General features: G+C 49.5%; 1 protein-coding gene across 1 annotated transcript; it reads right to left on the bottom strand.

Moving 5' to 3' along the window:
* Positions 1-5,054: 5,054 nt before the first annotated feature.
* On the bottom strand, positions 5,055-18,085 carry LOC132384395 (zinc finger protein 497-like). Its single transcript, XM_059955501.1, has 3 exons — positions 17,913-18,085; positions 5,884-8,031; positions 5,055-5,147 (listed from the first exon to the last, which is right to left on the bottom strand). The coding sequence occupies exon 2, from the start codon at positions 7,697-7,699 to the stop codon at positions 6,845-6,847; it is 855 nt and encodes a 284-aa protein (XP_059811484.1). The 5' UTR covers positions 7,700-8,031; positions 17,913-18,085; the 3' UTR covers positions 5,055-5,147; positions 5,884-6,844.
* Between the last annotated feature and the right edge of the window lie 232 nt (positions 18,086-18,317).

Consider the following 18,317-nt stretch of genomic DNA (forward strand, 5'->3'; position numbering starts at 1 on the left):
TCCCAACTTTTTATGCCACTCCAGAGACTGTCTAGGTTTTCCCTAGCGCATAGCCCTCTATTTGTTTACGCTCCATGTACCCATGTAAAAGTCTCTTAAAAGACCCTATCGTATCCGCTTCACCCGCAGCCACGGGAAATCCATTCCACACACACACCACTCTCTTTTTTAACAAAACTGACCCCTGACATCTCCTCTGTACCTCCTCCCCAGCACCTTAAACCTGTGTCCTCTTGTGGCAAACGTTTCAGCCCTGGGGAAAATGTCTCTGACTATCCACACGATCAGTGACTCTCATCATCTTCTACACCTCTATCAGGTCACCTCTCACCCTCCTTCGCTCCAAGGAGAAAAGGCCAGTTTCACTCAACCTATTCTCATAAGGCATGCTCCCCAATCCAGGCAACGTCCTTGTAAATCTCCTCCGGTGATGGACATTTCTGTCCCGGGGAGATACAGGCGCTGGCACCCACTCCGTCCACGGCTCTCACAATTTTCCGCACTCCTGATCTTGTGACCGTCAGACAGAGGAGCCGAGCCAGACCATTCGGCCCATCGAGAACGCTCCGCCATTCCACCATTCAACCCCACTCCTTCCTGTAATCAGTCAACCTCCGCCTTGAAGATGTGGCCTCCACGGCTGTCTGTGGCTACGAATTCCACAGATCCACCACCCTCTGGCTGAAAGAAAATTCCTCCTCATCTCCGCTTTGGAGGCACGCCTCGTACCCTGAGGCTGAGCCATCGTGTTCTAGACTCTCCCACTGTGGGAAACATCCTCTCCGCGTCACTCTATCTAGGGCCTTTCGATAATCGATATCGTTCAATAAGTTCCCGCCCACCCAGCCTCATTCGTCGAAACTTCAGCGCGCAAATGTGTTAACTGTTTCATGCCCAGGCTGCCTCTCGTGAACGACCACCGGACCCTCTCAAAGTCAGCGCACCCTTCCTGGCCCTCTGGGGCCAAAAGCCATTTGTAGTGCTCCAAAAGCCCTCTGACCGTTACCCCATGAGGCCTCGGCATCACACCGTCTGCTCCAAAGCGAAAAGCCCTGGCTCCCTCAGCCTCTCCTGCACCCGCTCGCCAACAGCCATTCCGACTGATTCAGACTCTGTTCTCTAGTCCAGGCAGCGTCCCGCGAACCGCCTCTGCACCCCCTTCCACATCCTTCCTATTAACCACAAATGACAGTTCACAGTGAAAAACGTAATGTCCGAATGAGTCCTGACGAAGGGTCTCGGCCCGAAACCTCAACTCTGTACACTTTTCCACTGATGCTGAGTTCCTCCAGCATTTTGTGAGTGTTGTCCAACTAATTTTGTTTTGGAGGCTGTGGATAATCTTTGGAGTGGACTATCGGGTCAAAGCCGTCACTGCCGAAACGAGAGAATCCACAGATGCCGGAAATTCAAACAATAACACACACAAAATGCTGGTGGAACGCAGCAGGCCAGGCAGCATCTACAGGGAGAAGCGCTGTCGACGTTTCGGACTGAGACCCTTCGTCAGGACTCATTTGGACATTGAGTTTTTCAGGGTCTCGGCCCGAAACGTCGACGGTGCTTGTCCGTATAGAATCTGCAGAAGCTGGAAATCCGAGAAACACACGCAGAGGGCAGGAGGAACTCGGCAGTTGCGTGTGTTACCATCGCTGCAGGACTTGTATGAATCCAGCACAAAGAGGCGGGCGGGAGAATCGTTGCGGACACTGCCCGCTCGCTCTGCAAACCACCGTTTCCAAAAGCTCCTTTCTGGAAAGCGCCATCGGGCGATTAAAACTAGAGAGAGAAAAACTTCACACCCTCGTCAAAGTTTCCTCCCCACAGGGCAGCTAACCTTTTAAGTTTACCGCCCCTCCCGCCCCATCTATTACCGCAGTCTATACACTTTAAATCAGTTTTTATAAACCTGTTTACGATGTATTTACGTACAAACTGTATATTTTATTCCATATTCATACTTTAATCTCTGAAACATGTAATATAATTTTATATAATTTTTTATTCTTTGGCATTTCCATTTTTTTTTCCTCTTTTGTTACACATCCCGCCAGCTTCTTCCCATCTGCCATCCGATGTCTGAATGGACATTGAACCCGGGAACACAACCTCACGACTTTTTAAATTCTACTTCTGCACTACACGCGCACAAACACACACACACACACACACGCACACACACTTATTTCTATTTTGTACTACTTACTTAACTATAAATTAAGTAAGTAGTGCGAAAATAGAAATATAAATTTTGCAGCCTGGGGAAAAATACACACGCAGGACAACAAATACTTTCTCAGGTCTTAAGTTCCTTTATCTGTTCTAGAAGTGGAGAGAGTGAGCAGTTCCTGGGTGTCAAGATCTCTGAGGATCTAACCTGGTCCCAACCTATCGATGTAGTCATAAAGAAGGCCAGACAGCGGGTATACTTCATTAGGAGTCTGAAGAGATTCGGTATGTCAACAAATACACTCAAAACCTTCTATAGATGTATCACGGAGAGCGTTCTCACAGGCCTGACCTGTGAGATATGGATGGTATGTACCACTGTCTGGTATGGAGGGACCAGGACCGCAGAAGGTTGTAAATCTAGTCGGCCCCATCCTGGGTACCGGCCTACAAAGAGCCCAGGACATCTTCAGGGAGTGGTGTCCCAGAAAGGCAGCGTCCATTATGAAGGACCTCCAGCACCCAGGGCATGTCCTTTTCTCACTGTTACCAGCAGGTAGGAGGTACAGACGCCGGAAGGCACACACTCTGCGACTCTGATTGGAGAGGAGAGTGGAACACGGAAGAAAGGGAAAGAGGAGGGGAACCTGAGGGCAGGTCAGGTCAGAATGGGGCGTGGAAAGAGGAAGAGGCATGAATTACCAGAAATATGAGTATCAACGTTTATGCCAGTAGGTAGGTGGCGGAATGTGAGGTGTTGCTCCTCACGTTGGGCTGCAGAAGAGGCCGTAGGGGTAGCGTGCCGGTATGGGTTGAAATGGCTTGGCCACCGGGAGATCCTTGCTGGCGCGGCGGGCAGAGCGAAAGTACCCGATTATGTGGCCTCTCCCCCAACCCGCCCGCAACCTGGGGAATAACACACACGCAGGACAACAAATACTTTCTCAGATCTCAACCTGACCCCGAAGCGTCTCCTCGGCCGGAGGGTGATCTGGGGAAAGACACGGAGAGCGGGCATGCGGTCGCACAGGCCCCACAACCCATCCAGCCCCCGGAGTCCCGAGGCCACAGGAACCCCTGCCTCTTCAGGACGAGAAGTGCTGGAGGCGGAGAGGCTGCGGGCTGACGGGAGCGGGGTGAACGCAGACGATCGGGGAGCCGGAGAGGGAGAAGTCATCACGGCGTTAAGAGCCCGGCCGGATGAGTGGGGGGAGCCAGGCTGGTCGAAGTAGGAGGAGTTTGAGGAGATGGAGCCAATGCCGCCTGGGTGACGTCAGCGAGAGGCGGGGTCTCCGGCATGCGGCGCCCGTCACTCACCATCCAGGACACGCCCCCTGCTCATTACTACCTGCGGGGAGGGGTACGCACACACATTCCTCTTTCACACTATTGATTCATTGACAGTAAATGCTTCCTGCCTTGCCCTGCACTGCTGTCACAAAGGAGTAACGACAATAAAACTGACGCGGGGCAAAAAAAAAACACACACCCGGGGGTGCCGCTCTGGAGCCATCCCAGCTCTCAGAATCAACTCAAACAGGGTAGATGTTTTGGCATCGTAGCGGGAAAAGGCTGGTAGGGGGAGATGAGTCCACGGACAGATCAGCCGTGATTTTACCGAATGGCGGAGCAGGTCGGCCCCGCTCCGATTTCTTGATGTTTTTATACGCTCGATTTCGGAGCGGCGCGGACCATAATTACCCTCAGAGTAGCGACAGGTCTGACCTTCCGCCCCCTGCCCCCTTCCCCCTCCCCACCACCGTCAGCTGCAGCTTTCTGACACAGCGCACACACACAGACCGGGTGTGTGTGGGGGGGAAGTACAAGTCGGGGCTTCCATTCCACTTCTCAAACCGGTGGACTGGGGAGCCACCGCGGCCGGTCGGAAGCCGAGGGAAGCACCCTATCCTGACACCGCCAGTCCCCGCGCATGTAGACTTTGTTGCCGTCTTCCTTTACCTAATGTCATTGCAATTCTGAAATCAGGCTATTGGAATTGTAATATTCACGGCAACGAATTACGTGTTAATAAATATAATCCGTGTTTTTTTCTTCCTGGGAAAAAAATAAACGCACCACAACTTTTGCTTTCAAACGTATTTACATAGTTAGTGTTTCAAGTTACAATATTGTTACAAATTGTAAAAATATACGCAGAATGGAAGTCAGCAGCTCGCTGTTAACGGACCGCCGGCCGGCTGAACGCCGACGCCATCTAGCCAAGACATTGTTTATTTATACCTAGATACAGGGCAGAACAGGCTTTGCCAGCCCACCCAGCTCCATCGCCCACCGATTTAACCCTAGTCTAACCACAGCGCGATTTACGGTCCCCATTAACCCACCAACCAGCCCGTTTTTGGACTGTGGGCGGAAACACACGCGCACTCTCTCAAGAGGGGACGCCGGAATTGATTTTACATTTGCCGCTGGCTCCCCCTTGTTTTGGCTGCCCGACTGAGCCTATTACACATTTAAAAAAGAACCACACACTTTTAAAATGTCGCGGAGTTTTCAGGACGCGTTAAAAAAGAACAAATCCTGCTCAGAGACCAGTCCGCGAACACGCACACGCCAGGCGGAACGCTGCCGGATCCACCGCGGCTGGGCACGGCGACCGCGCTGGCCGAGAGCGCAGGGAACCCCGGAGAGCAGCGGACGACACGGCTGAGCACGGCACGGGAACCAGCCTCCCCTTCCCGCTGCCTCGGTAAAACAAGCGGCATAATCAAAACGCCCACCCCCCAACCTGGGCATTCTCCCCCCCCCCCCAGCGGGCAGAAGATACAAAAGCACGTCCCACCAGGCTCAAGGACGGCTTCTACCCCGCTGTTATCAGACTATTAAATGGTTCCCCTAGTACAATAAAATGGAGTTCTGACACAGTCTAACTTGTTATGATCTTGTACCTTTTTGTCTGCCTGCTCTGCTCTTTCTCTGTGGCTGTGACACTATTCTGCATTCTGTTACTGTTTGACCTTGTTCCACCTCAATACACTGTGTAATGATGTGATCTGTGTGAACGATATACAAGATTGTCACTGTATCTCGGTACACGTCCACAATAATAAACCAATTCCAATTCTGTTATTGTTTGACCTTGTTCCACCTCAATACACTGTGTAATGATGTGATCTGTGTGAACGATATACAAGATTGTCACTGCATCTCGGTACACGTCCACAATAATAAACCAATTCCAATTCTGTTATTCTTTGACCTTGTTCCACCTCAATACACTGTGTAATGATGTGATCTGTGTGAACGATATACAAGATTGTCACTGTATCTCGGTACACATCCACAATAATAAACCAATTCCAATTCTGTTATTGTTTGACCTTGTTCCACTTCAATACACTGTGTAATGATGTGATCTGTGTGAACGTTATACAAGATTGTCACTGTATCTCGGTACACGTCAACATAATAAACCAATTCCAATTCTGTTATTGTTTGACCTTGTTCCACCTCAATACACTGTGTAATGATGTGATCTGTGTGAACGATATACAAGACAAGATTGTCACTGTATCTCGGTACACGTCAACAATAATAAACCAATTACAATTCCGTTATTGTTTGACCTTGTTCCACCTCAATACACTGTGTAATGATGTGATCTGTGTGAACGATATACAAGACAAGATTGTCACTGTATCTCAGTACACGTCAACAAATAATAAACCAATTCCAATTCTGTTATTGTTTGACCTTGTTCCGCCTCAATACACTGTGTAATGATGTGATCTGTGTGAACGATATACAAGACAAGATTGTCACTGTATCTCGATACACGTCAACAATAATAAACCAATTCCAATTCTGTTATTGTTTGACCTTGTTCCGCCTCAATACACTGTGTAATGATGTGATCTGTGTGAACGTTATACAAGATTGTCACTGTATCTCAGTACACGTCAACAATAATAAACCAATTCCAATTCTGTTATTCTTTGACCTTGTTCCACCTCAATACACTGTGTAATGATGTGATCTGTGTGAACGATATACAAGATTGTCACTGTATCTCAGTACACGTCCACAATAATAAACCAATTCCAATTCTGTTATTGTTTGACCTTGTTCCACCTCAATACACTGTGTAATGATGTGATCTGTGTGAACGTTATACAAGATTGTCACTGTATCTCGGTACACGTCAACAATAATAAACCAATTCCAATTCTGTTATTGTTTGACCTTGTTCTGCCTCAATACACTGTGTAATGATGTGATCTGTGTGAATGATATACAAGATTGTCACTGTATCTCGGTACACGTCAACAATATTAAACCAATTCCAATTCTCTTATTGTTTGACCTTGTTCTGCCTCAATACACTGTGTAATGATGTGATCTGTGTGAACGATATACAAGACAAGATCGTCACTGTATCTCGGTACACGTCAACAATAATAAACCAATTCCAATTCTGTTATTGTTTGACCTTGTTCTGCCTCAATACACTGTGTAATGATGTGATCTGTGTGAACGATATACAAGATTGTCACTGTATCTCGGTACACGTCAACAATATTAAACCAATTCCAATTCTGTTATTGTTTGACCTTGTTCCGCCTCAATACACTGTGTAATGATGTGATCTGTGTGAACAGTGTTGAATATAAAGTTTTTTTTAACCGTACATTTAACAATAATAAACCAGTTCCAACTAGAGACCTTCAGCGCCGGCATGGACCCGCTGGTGCCTGAGCACGTGTGAGGACTGGGCGAACCCCTTGCCGCAGACCGGGCAGCTGAAAGGCCGCTCGCCGCTGTGGACCCGCTGGTGCCGGAGCAGGTTGGAGGACTGGGCGAAGCACTTGCCGCAGACGGAGCAGGCGAAGGGCCGCTCGCCGGTGTGGACCCGCCGGTGCCGCAGCAGGTTGGCCGGCAGGGTGAAGCCCTTGCCGCACTCGGAGCAGGCGAAGGGCCGCTCGGCCGTGTGGGTGCGCCGGTGCGTTTGCAGGTGCGAGGAGCGGGCGAAGCCCTTGCCGCAGTCGGGGCAGGCGAACGGCCGCTCGCCGGTATGCACCCGCTGGTGCGTGACCAGGCTGGAGGTGCAGGTGAAGCCGCGGCTGCAGAGGGCGCAGCGGTACGGCCTGTCCTCGGCGTGGGTGGACTGGTGCCGCAGGAAGGACGAGGAGAGCGCGAAGCCCTTGCCGCAGACGGTGCAGGAGAAGGGCCGCTCGCCGCTGTGGATGCGCCGGTGGTCCAGCAGGTGCGAGGGGTCGGTGAAGCCCCGCCCGCAGTCGGGGCAGCTGAAAGGCCGCTCGCCGCTGTGCACCCACTGGTGCCGGAGCAGGGCGGAGGACTGGGCGAAGGCTTTGCCGCAGGCGGAGCAGGCGAAGGGCCGCTCGCCGGTGTGCAGCCGCCGGTGGTTCACCAGGTAGGTGGGGTGGGTGAAGCCCTTCCCGCACTGCGGGCAGACGAACGGCCGCTCGCCGCTGTGGACGTGCTGGTGCGTCAGCAGGTCGTTGGAGCGCCTGAAGCTCTTGCCGCAGTCCGAACAGCGGAACGACTTCATGGGGGCCGAGTGGGTGTGGTGGAGAGGGGAATGGCTGACCGAGGACCCTCTGCAGCCTCTCCTCGTCTTCCGGCACCAGTTGCTCAGTGAGGAGGGGTCAGTCGCTCAAGGCCCCCCGACAACCCCGACGGCGCTTCAGGAATGGGGCCCGAATCTGCCGGACACAGACAACGTTCCCGGGCCAGGTAGGCGTTCTTCTGTCCTCGGCATCCAGGCAGACCAGAGACGTGACCGCTTCCCCTTGGAGAGGAAGCGCGGCGGGGAGTCCGCCTCACGGTTTCACCGGGGTGGCTGGGGAAGTCGGCCGAAGGCTGGGCTCCACTCCTGCTCTCCTGCGAATGGAATTTGCAAAGGTGTCAGAAAGTGTCTTAACAGAGCCTGTCAGAGAGTTAACACTTCTACTGGTAGTGCCGAACCTGTCTGGGGTCCAGACTGCTGTACTCACACGCGTTTTCCCTCGCGGTCTCAGCTTTCGTTCTACTTGCCCGCGCGTCCATGCAAGCGCCCGTTTGTCCGCAGACTTTTGGGATCAATAATCTGAGCTTAACTTTATTTATTATTAAAAAATACTTGGAAATACAGCACGGAATGGGCTCTTTCGGCACAGCAACCCCCGATTTAACCCGAAACCAATCACGGGGCAACTTACACCGACCAGCTAGCCTACAAACCGCTACGACTTTGGACTGCGGGAGGAAACCGGGGGGGCAAACGCACACCCTCCTTGCCGGTGACGCCGGGAGGGGGAGTCCGAGACCCTGAGCTGCAATGGCGTTGGCCGTGACACTACTGCGGATCACACCATCAACACCCCCCCCCCCCCCTCACCGCCCCCGAAACTGTCCTCACCTTATCGGAAGGTCAGCAGGGACCCCACCCCCCTCACCATGCCGTTGAACCCACGGCATGTCATCTGAAAGTTTGGCAGACTCCTATAGATACACAGCGGAGAGCATCCTGACTGGTTGCTTCGTACACAAGAACGGAGAAGCCTGTTGAAAGTGGTGGATACACCCAGTCCATCACAGGAAAAACTCTCCCCACCATCGAGCACATATACATGGTCATTGACACAAGAAAGCTGCATCCATCACCAGAGACCCCCATCCAGACAGTGCTCTCTTCTCACTGCTTCCATTGGGCAGGAGGTACAGGAACCTCGGGTCTCACACCACCAGGTCAAGAACAGTTATTCACCTTCAACCATCAGGCTGCTGGTCCAGTGAGGATAACTTCACTCACCTCAACCCTAAACTGATTCCACAACCTATGGACTCACTTTCAATGACTCTACATCTCATGTTCTCAGTAATATTTATCCTGAAGGATCACTGGGGACCCGAGTCACCCCAACCACAAACTGTTCCAGCTGCTCCCATCCGGGAAACGGTACCACAGCATAAAAGCCAGGACCAACAGGCTCTGGGACAGCTTCTTCCACCAGGCCATCAGACTGATTAATTCATGCTGATGCAACTGTATTTCTATGTTATATTATTAGTATGTATCTAATAATAGTACATACTATTTATTACAAATTACTATATATTGCACATTGCTCCTTCAGACAGAGACATAACTTAAAAATTTTTACTCATGTACTTGAAGGATGGAAGTAATAAACTCAGTTCAATAATCTATGTAGGTAACGTACGTGTGTGTGTGTGTGTGTGTGTGCGTGCGTGCGTGTATATGTATATATAGAGTTAGGTACCCTTGGGTATCTTGTACCTGTCACGTGACTGTGATGCAGTTGAGGCTGTACTGGAGATGAGGTCTTGTGATGGGGAGTGACGTCATTCCCCCCCCCCCCCCCCGGCAAGTGAGAGGTCATGTGATAGTTTTTTTCCCAACAGGGTATAGAAGGAGAACCCCTCCCTGTGACGCTGGGCAGTCGGTGGATGATTTCACTGGTGATTCCACTTTGCTGCGTATTCCGATGTCAGGACGCAGGTTTATTTTAAAATGGAGCTTTATTTTCTGCCTTAAGTCTCAAAGGTTATTGCCAGCAGTTTCGCTACAATTCTGCCAGTAAATTCAGTGGAGAGTGAAGATTCATAGGAGTTCGGACATACTGAAGGATCTGGAAAGTTGATGTCAATGGCGAAACAGATTCGACCTTTGTTTAATCTTTGCATGAGGAAGTAGTAACTTGTGTCCATGATAATTCCTGCTTTGCCAATAAAAAAGAGCAGTGAGTTGGATACAAAGTTTTGCCAAAGAAAGGTCAGTGCCTTTTGAGTCGTTTATTTCCGTCGATCGTAAATCGTCCAGGAAAAGCATACTGCAGCTGGGATCAGCAGTAATGCGCCGAAAGAAAATTTAACACCTTTCAAGAAGTCTCTCCTTTTAACTGACTGTATAAAACTTTGGATCTTCACATGACTACTTTAACAACTGTTTTTGCATTACCGCTTTAAGAACTGTTCAAGCTGCTGCACAGCAGCTAACTTCCGGTTAAGTTAGTCGTTTGTTTACTTTCGAGTTTAATAAATGTTCAGCAACAATAAATATATAAGTGAGGCACGGGCACAGCCAACGAATTCCTTCCGAATGAGGATCAAACAAGGTCAAACCTGTTTCACCGTCGACTTTCCTCGATCTTTTAGCTCCCGAACTCCGATCTTCACTCTCCACTGATTTTTAACTAGCAGTATTATAAAGAAACTGCCAGCAGTGACCTTTTAAACTTTAGGCATTAAATAAAACTCCACCTTTCAACCAAACTGCGTCATAATATTGGACCACACACTGGCATGGAGTTGAAAATGGCAAATCCAGCCACGAACTGCCCCTCCTCACAGGGAGGGGTCCTCCTTTTATACCCTGTTAAAAAAACTGTCACATGACCTCTACTGGCGGGAACATGACATCATTCCACCATCACAAGACCACTATCTCAAGTCCAGTATAGCTTCAACACCACTGTCACGTGACAAGTACAAGATACCCACGGGCACGGGTATATACACAATATACACACACTCACACACACATATATACATATGCACACACCACCATACACACACATATTTCATTCATCTTGTACTTACTTCTCCATCAACACCCATGGTTTTTCTGTATTTCGTGCCTGTCTGGAGAAGACAGATGTCGGAGTTGTATTGTACATGCATACTTTGACAATAAAATGAACCCTTTTTCACAGACTGCCTTACTTGCTGGCCTTTGTCTGGAGTTGTCCATTGCATTTGATCTATGCCTGCAAGTAAATGAATCTCAAGGATGTATACGGTGTACTTTGATAGTAGACTGACTTTCAACGTTCACCCGTGCTGGGAACTCGCTGTGCTGTGCTGGCCAAGGTGTGACATGCAACACAAACAACAGCTTCCAACAACAGTGAAGAATGAAGTCGTAGGGATGATGATGGCTGGTTCTTCTCCTGCGAGGATCAGGACAGAAGACTCCTTCGCGCCAGGATCATCGGGAAGATCGGTGCCTGTGGACCGATTCCGCTCTCTGGGGCCGGGGGACATTCCACAGTGACACGGCGAGCTGCCACAACTGAGGCGACCATCGAGTCTGTGGGCTGAATATCGGAGTTTTCCCTCCTCGAGACAGACTGCCTATCCACTCGTCCTCCGAGCCTGGCTGCCAATCAAAGCTTACGAGCCAAGCCTGGCTATACCGCTCGGTCGCGCCACGACATAGCAGACTCAGTAAGAACAGCAACGCCACGTGAAGGCTTTTCTATGGGCACAGAAGTGTCGTATGAGAGTGACCACCCCCCCCCCCCCCCACCTCGCCTGGCGAGCCAAACCAGTGGCCCCGCAGCGATCACTACACCCACAAATGAGGGCTATGGGAGACAGTTCACCTCCCTTCAGCAAGCAGTGCATCTAGCCCAGGACTCGCCCGTCCCCAGATAGGGAATTAAATCGGTATAAATACGTCAAATTTGCATAAATACCAGTCTACATTTACAAAGTAAAGCAACATTATAAAAAGTAGTTTAAAGTCTTCACATGCATAGTCAATGAGCCAAAAGGTTAGAGGTGGTGGTGGTGGGGGGGAGGGGGCACTAACTAGAACGGTTGACCAGATTAAGTCCAGGTTGGATAGACGTTCATTGTCAAAGTACGCGTGTGTGTGCGGCCACATACTAGCCTGAGTTTCATTTCCTTGCGGGCATTTACAGAAATGCAGTGGGAGTTTATGAAAAAAAGCTGCATCAGCGACCAAAGACTGACAGACAACCAGCCTGCAAAAGCCGAACTGAGACTGAGAACCGGAACTGTGGAGTCGTTTGAAAGTAAGCCTGCATGCAGTTTGCAGAGTTCAGGTCGGAGTTGAGGCGAGTGACGTCACCCCCACACTGGTTCGGGTGGTAGCCCTCTCCTATCTGACTCCATGTCCTTCAGCCCTTTACCCCTTGCCAGCCCCCCCACCCCAGCTGGCTTCACCAATCACCCACCGGCTTGCACTCCTCCCCTCCCCTTACCTGCTTATTCTGACTTCCTCCACCCCCCTTCCCTTCCCTTCCCGTCCCAGTGCTGTTGCAGACTCCCGGCCCAAAACGTCCACTGCTTATTCCTCCCTGAAGATGCTGCCTGGCCGGTTTTGTTTCACTCCGGACAATTGGGTGTCGGGGTGGAGATGCGTCTCTACCAAAAGAGGTGTAAGGCGCCCCTTCCCTCCGCTAGCCTGCAGACCACCCCTGGGCAAGGTGTAGCATCTGCTTCCTCCCCCCGCCCCCCAATCAGGGTCACGAGAAGCCGTGGGAGGAGGTGGTAGATGGTTGTACGTATGACCAGCCCTGGTTTTGCAACCACAAATGCCAGACAGACCATCTCTGAAGAGTACACCAGTAGCAGCTGGGGGGGTCACCTCTCTTGTTAAGACACTGCCCAGAAGAAGGCAAACCACTTCAGTCGGAAGATTTGCCGAGAACAATCGCGGTCACGGGGGCCGTGATCGCCCACCGTCATTGGGCACAGCGCACGATGAAGAGATGAACTTTGGGCAAGCACTGTTCCCGAACATGCGGCTCCTGCGACTTTACACGTTCCGACGTCGCTGTAGCTCCCTGTCTGTGGGGATGAGCTGTGACTCTGTCAGCACCTGTTCAACAGGCTGCTGATCTAATCCAACCAGCTGGCGGCACAAAAGGGAATGTGATGTCAGCGTTCGTTTCAAGAGGACCAGAGAACCACGGAACATTACAGCACAGAAACAGGCCCTTCGGCCCTTCTTGGCTGTACCAAACCATTTTTCTGCCTAGTCCCACTGACCTGCACCTGGGCCATATCCCTCCAAACCCGTCTCATCCATGTACCTGTCCAAGTTTTTCTTAAATGTTGAAAGTGAGCCCGTGTTTACCACTTCATCTGGCAGCTCAATCCACACTCCCACCACTCTCTGTGTGAAGAAGCCCCCCCCTAATGTTCCCTTTAAACTTTTCCCCCTTCACCCTTAACCCATGACCTCTGGTTTTTTTCTCCCCTGGCCTCAGTGGAAAAAGCCTGCTTGCATTCACTCTATCTATACCCATCATAATTTTATATACCTCTTTCAAGTCCCCCCTCATTCGTCTACGCTCCAGGGAATAAAGTCCTAACCTATTCAACCTTTCTCTGTAACTCAGTTTCTCAAGTCCTGGCAACATCCTTGTAAACCTTCTCTGCCCTCTTTCAACCTTATTAATATCCTTACAGTAACTCGGTGACCAAAACTGCACACAATACTCCAAATTCGGCCTCATCAATGTCTTATACAACCCCACCATAACATTCCAGCTCTTATACCCAATACTTTGATTTATAAAGGCCAACGTATCAAAGGGTCTCTTTACGAACCTATCTACGTGTGAAGCCACTTTTAGGGAATTCTGTATCTGTGTTCCCAGATCCCTTTGTTCTACTGCACTCCTCAGTCCCCTACCATTTACCTTGTATGTTCTACCTTGGTTTTTCCTTCTGAAGTGCAATACCTCACACTTGTCTGTATTCAACTCCATCTGCCATTTTTCAGCCCCTTCCTCCAGCTGGTCTAAATCCCTCTGCAAGCTTTGAAAACCTTCCTCACTGTCCACTACACCTCCAATCTCTGTATCATCAGCAAAACTGGACTGGAATACAAAAGCAAGGATGTAATGCTGAGGCTTTATAAAGCACTGGTGAGGCCTCACTTGGATTACTGTGAGCAGTTTTGGGCCCCTTTTTGGGACATGCTAAAACTGGAGAAGGTTGCAAGGAGATTCAAAAATTGAATGGCTTGTCATATGAAGAGTGTTTGATGGCTCCAGGGCTGTATTACTCGAATTCAGAAGATTGAAGGGTGACCTCATAGAAAACCTACAGCGCAATACAGGCCCTCTGGCCTGCAAAGCTGTGCCGAACATGTCCTTACTTCAGTAGTTACCCAGGGTTACCCCTTGCCGTCTATTTTCCTAAGCACCATGTACCTATCCAGGAGTCTCTTAAACCTATCGAATGGTGAAAGGCCTTGATAGAGTGGATATGGAGGGGATGCTCCCTCTGATGGGAGAGTCTACAACCAGAGGGGACAGCCTCAGAATAGAGGGGCCTCCTTTTAGAACAGATATGGGGAGGAATTTCTTCAGCCAGAGAGTGGTGAATCTGTGGAATTCTTTGTCACAGCGGCTGTGGAGGCCAAATCTTTATGTATATTTAAGGCAGTGGTTGATTCTTGTTTGGACAGGGCATGATGGGAGACGGGGAGAAGGCAGGAGATTGGGGGCTGAGAGGGAAAATGGGTCAGCCATGATGAAATAGTGGAGCAGACTCGATGGGCCAAAATGGCCTAATTCTGGTGCCATAGCTTATGGTCCTATGAATGGTGTGTGCTTGTGTTCCCTTGTTACAGTCAGGATTTACAGTCAGCCAGGGGAAACCCCCCCCCCCCCAACCCCCACCATTGATGACATCATCGAGAGGCAGAGTCTAAAAAAAGTGGGGTCCATCAGTCAGGACCCCACCACCCAGGACATGCCCTCTTCCTATTACCACCATCAGAGAGGAGGGACAGGAGCCTGAAGACACACACTCAACGTTTCAGGAACAGCTTCTTCCCACCCTGCCACTAAATTTCACGGAAGTTAACAAATTTCACAAGGCATTCCAGTGGTATTAAACCTGCTTCTGATCTCTCAACCGACCATGAACACAGTTTTGTTATTCCTCTTTTACTCTCGTTGTTTACTTAAATAATTTTTAGGCTGTAACATATAGGAGCAGAATGAGGCCATTCAGCCCATCGAGTCTGCTCCGGCATTCCATCATGTCTGATCCTGGATTTCACTCAACCTCATACACCTGCCTTCTCGCCAAATCCTTGGACGCCCTGACCGATCAGGAAATGATCAACTTCCGCCTTAAATATACACTTGGACTTGGCCTCCCCCGCAGTCTATGGCAAACCATCCCACAGATGTACTACTCTCTGGCTAAAAACAATTCCTCCTTGCCTCTGTTCTAAAAGGTCTTCCCTCAGTTTTGAGGCTGTGCCCTCTAGTTCTGGATACCCCCAGCAGAGGAAGCAGCCTCTCCACATCCACCTTTCAACATTCAGTAGGTTTCAATGAGGTTCAATGTTATCATATATACAGTGCAATGCAAAAGATTGGGCACCCCTGGTCAAAATTTCTTTTACTGTTAATAATTAAGTCAGTAGAAGACGAACTGATCTCCAAAAGTCAAACTTAAAGATGAAACATTATTTTCAACACTTTAAGCAAGATTAGTGTAGGATTTTTGTTTTGTACAATTTTAGAGTGGGAAAAAAAGGAAAGGCGCACCATGCAAAAGTTTGGACACCCCAAGAGATTTGAGCTCTCAGGTAACTTTTCCCAAGGTCTCAGACCTGAATTAGCTTGTTAGGGCTATGGCTTGTTCACAGTCATCGTTAGGAAAGGCCAGGTGATGCAATTTTCAAAGCTTTATAAATACCCTGACTCCTCAAACATTGTACCAACAATCAGCAGCCATGGGCTCCTCTAAGCAGCTGCCTAGCACTCTGTAGATTAAAATAAATGTTACCCACAAAGCAGGAGAAGGCTATAAGAAGATAGCAAAGCGTTTTCAGGTAGCCGTTTCATCCGTTTGTAATGCAATTAAGAAATGGCAGTTAACAGGAACGGTGGAGGTCAAGTTGAGGTCTGGAAGACCAAGAGAAGTTTCCGAAAGAACTGCTCGTTGGATTGCTAGAAAGGAAAATCAAAACCCCCGTTCGCCTGCAAAAGACCTTCAGGAAGATTTAGCAGACTCTGGAGTGGTGGTGACCTGTTCTACTGGGCAGAGACACCTGCACAATTATGACCTTCATGGAAGAGTCATCAGAAGAAAACCTTTCCTGCGTCCACACCACAAAATTCAGTGTCAGGAGTTTGCAAAGGAACATCTAAACAAGCCTGATGCATTTTGGAAATAAGTCCTGTGGATTGATGAAGTTAAAATTGAACCTTTTGGCTGCAATGAGCAGAGGTGTGTTTGGAGACAAAGAGTGCAGAATTTCATGAGAAGAACACCTCTCCAGCTGTTCAGCATGGGGGTGGATCGATCATGCTTTGGGCTTGTGTTGCAGCCAGTGGCACGGGGAACATTAGAGGGTCAGGGTGTCCAAGGATTTGGCGAGAAGGCAGGTGTATGAGGTTGAGTGAAATCCAGGATCAGACATGATGGAATGCCGGAGCAGACTCGATGGGCTGAATGGCCTCATTCTGCTCCTATATGTTACAGCCTAAAAATTATTTAAGTAAACAACGAGAGTAAAAGAGGAATAACAAAACTGTGTTCATGGTCGGTTGAGAGATCAGAAGCAGGTTTAATACCACTGGAATGCCTTGTGAAATTTGTTAACTTCCGTGAAATTTAGTGGCAGGGTGGGAAGAAGCTGTTCCTGAAACATTCAGTGTGTGTCTTCAGGCTCCTGTCCCTCCTCTCTGATGGTGGTAATAGGAAGAGGGCATGTCCTGGGTGGTGGGGTCCAGACTGATGGGCCCCACTTTTTTTAGACTCTGCCTCTCGATGATGTCATCAATGGTGGGGGTTGGGGGGGGGGGTTTCCCCTGGCTGACTGTAAATCCTGACTGTAACAAGGGAACACAAGCACACACCATTCATAGGACCATAAGCTATGGCACCAGAGAGAAGAATGAATTCAATTAAATACCAGCAAATTCTGGAAACAAACATCACACTGTCTGTAAAAAAAATAAGCTCAAGATGAAAAGAGGATGGCTTCTACAACAGGATAATGAACCTAAACACACCTCAAAATCTACAATGGACTACCTCAAGAGGCACAAGCTGAAAGTTTTACCATGACCCTCACAGTCCCGTCCTAAACATCATCGAAAATCTGTGGATAGACCACAAAAAGAGCAGTGCATGCAGGACGACCCAAGAATCTCACAGAACTAGAAGACTTTTGCAAGGAAGGATGGACGAAAATCCTTTAAACAAGAATTGAAAGACTCTTAGCTGGCTACAGAAAGCGTTTACAAGCTGTGATACTTGCCAAAGGGGGTGTTACTAAGTACTGACCATGCAGGGTGCCCAAACATTTGCTTCAACAGAAGGCCGCGGACATATGCTCAGTGGCCACTTTATTAAGTACAGGAGATACCTAGTAAAGTAGCGACTGAGTGCACCCTCCGTGTCCTTTCTATCGAGGCTATTTAGTACTTGGAAGGTTTTTAAATAAGATCCCTCCCACCACCCCGCCTCCATCCTTCAGAACTCCGCCTCCATTGATCAGAGCCGAGCCATCGAACATTCCGTCACGAGATTATTCTTGTGAATCTCGATAAGAAGCAACCCTAACGGACTCCAAATGTAACAGTAATAATAATTCCAGTAGTACGTGACTGTACTGAGCATGTTTCTATGGGATATCCTGTTTGCAAAACCCAAGTGGCTGATTGCAGCGCGCTTTCCCAATCCATTTGCTTGCCGTCACGAAAGTTGGATACCCCGCACCCAGTTCCTCCTCCCAACCATTAATGTAGAAAATAAATCCTTAATACGTAGAGCATATAGTATTAATGAATACATTAATAAATATAGAGCGTAACCCATCGTTGCTCGGAAAGATACATTCTTTCAGGGGAATCAGCCGGACATTTATCCTGAGTTCTTGGAAGGAGGGGGAAAAAAATTAAAGGCGCGCCATCTTAAAGCGGTAGGTGGCTCGGAGTTTATTGTTGTTGCCGATTGATGGCGGCCGGACTTACCCAGATGCCCCCGGGCACGGGGAAACGCCCTATTGCGGTCGCGGGGATGGGGTTCCGAGCATGCGTAGTGAGCGGCCGGTTTCCGACTCCCCCACCGGCCGCCGGTCACGGGCGCTCGGCAGGCGGTCGCCGAGGACCCGCGAGCTCCTCGCGCCGCATTCTGGGCGGCCAAGGAGGGGGCGGGGTGGTCGTTGTACGCATGCGTTGGCTCCTCCTCGTCCGACCGATGGGGCACTTTCCACGGCGCGGAGGGTCCTGGGTGAGGATTGCTACCATTAGCGTCTGTCGGCAGCCGGTCACAAACGGCCAATTATCACCCGTCTGTCGAAATGATTTAACGGTAGGTTAAACGTTGTTACTTCTTGTTACAAACAGGAAGCGGGATGTTGCGAGGATGGCAGGTAA

Source organism: Hypanus sabinus, chromosome 32 (genome assembly GCF_030144855.1).
Source record: "Hypanus sabinus isolate sHypSab1 chromosome 32, sHypSab1.hap1, whole genome shotgun sequence".
Taxonomy (NCBI): domain Eukaryota; kingdom Metazoa; phylum Chordata; class Chondrichthyes; order Myliobatiformes; family Dasyatidae; genus Hypanus; species Hypanus sabinus.

Excerpts from the sequence above, each read along its gene's own strand:
- LOC132384395 (XM_059955501.1), bottom strand. The coding sequence starts at position 7,699 with ATGAAGTCGTTCCGCTGTTCGGACTGCGGCAAGAGCTTCAGGCGCTCC.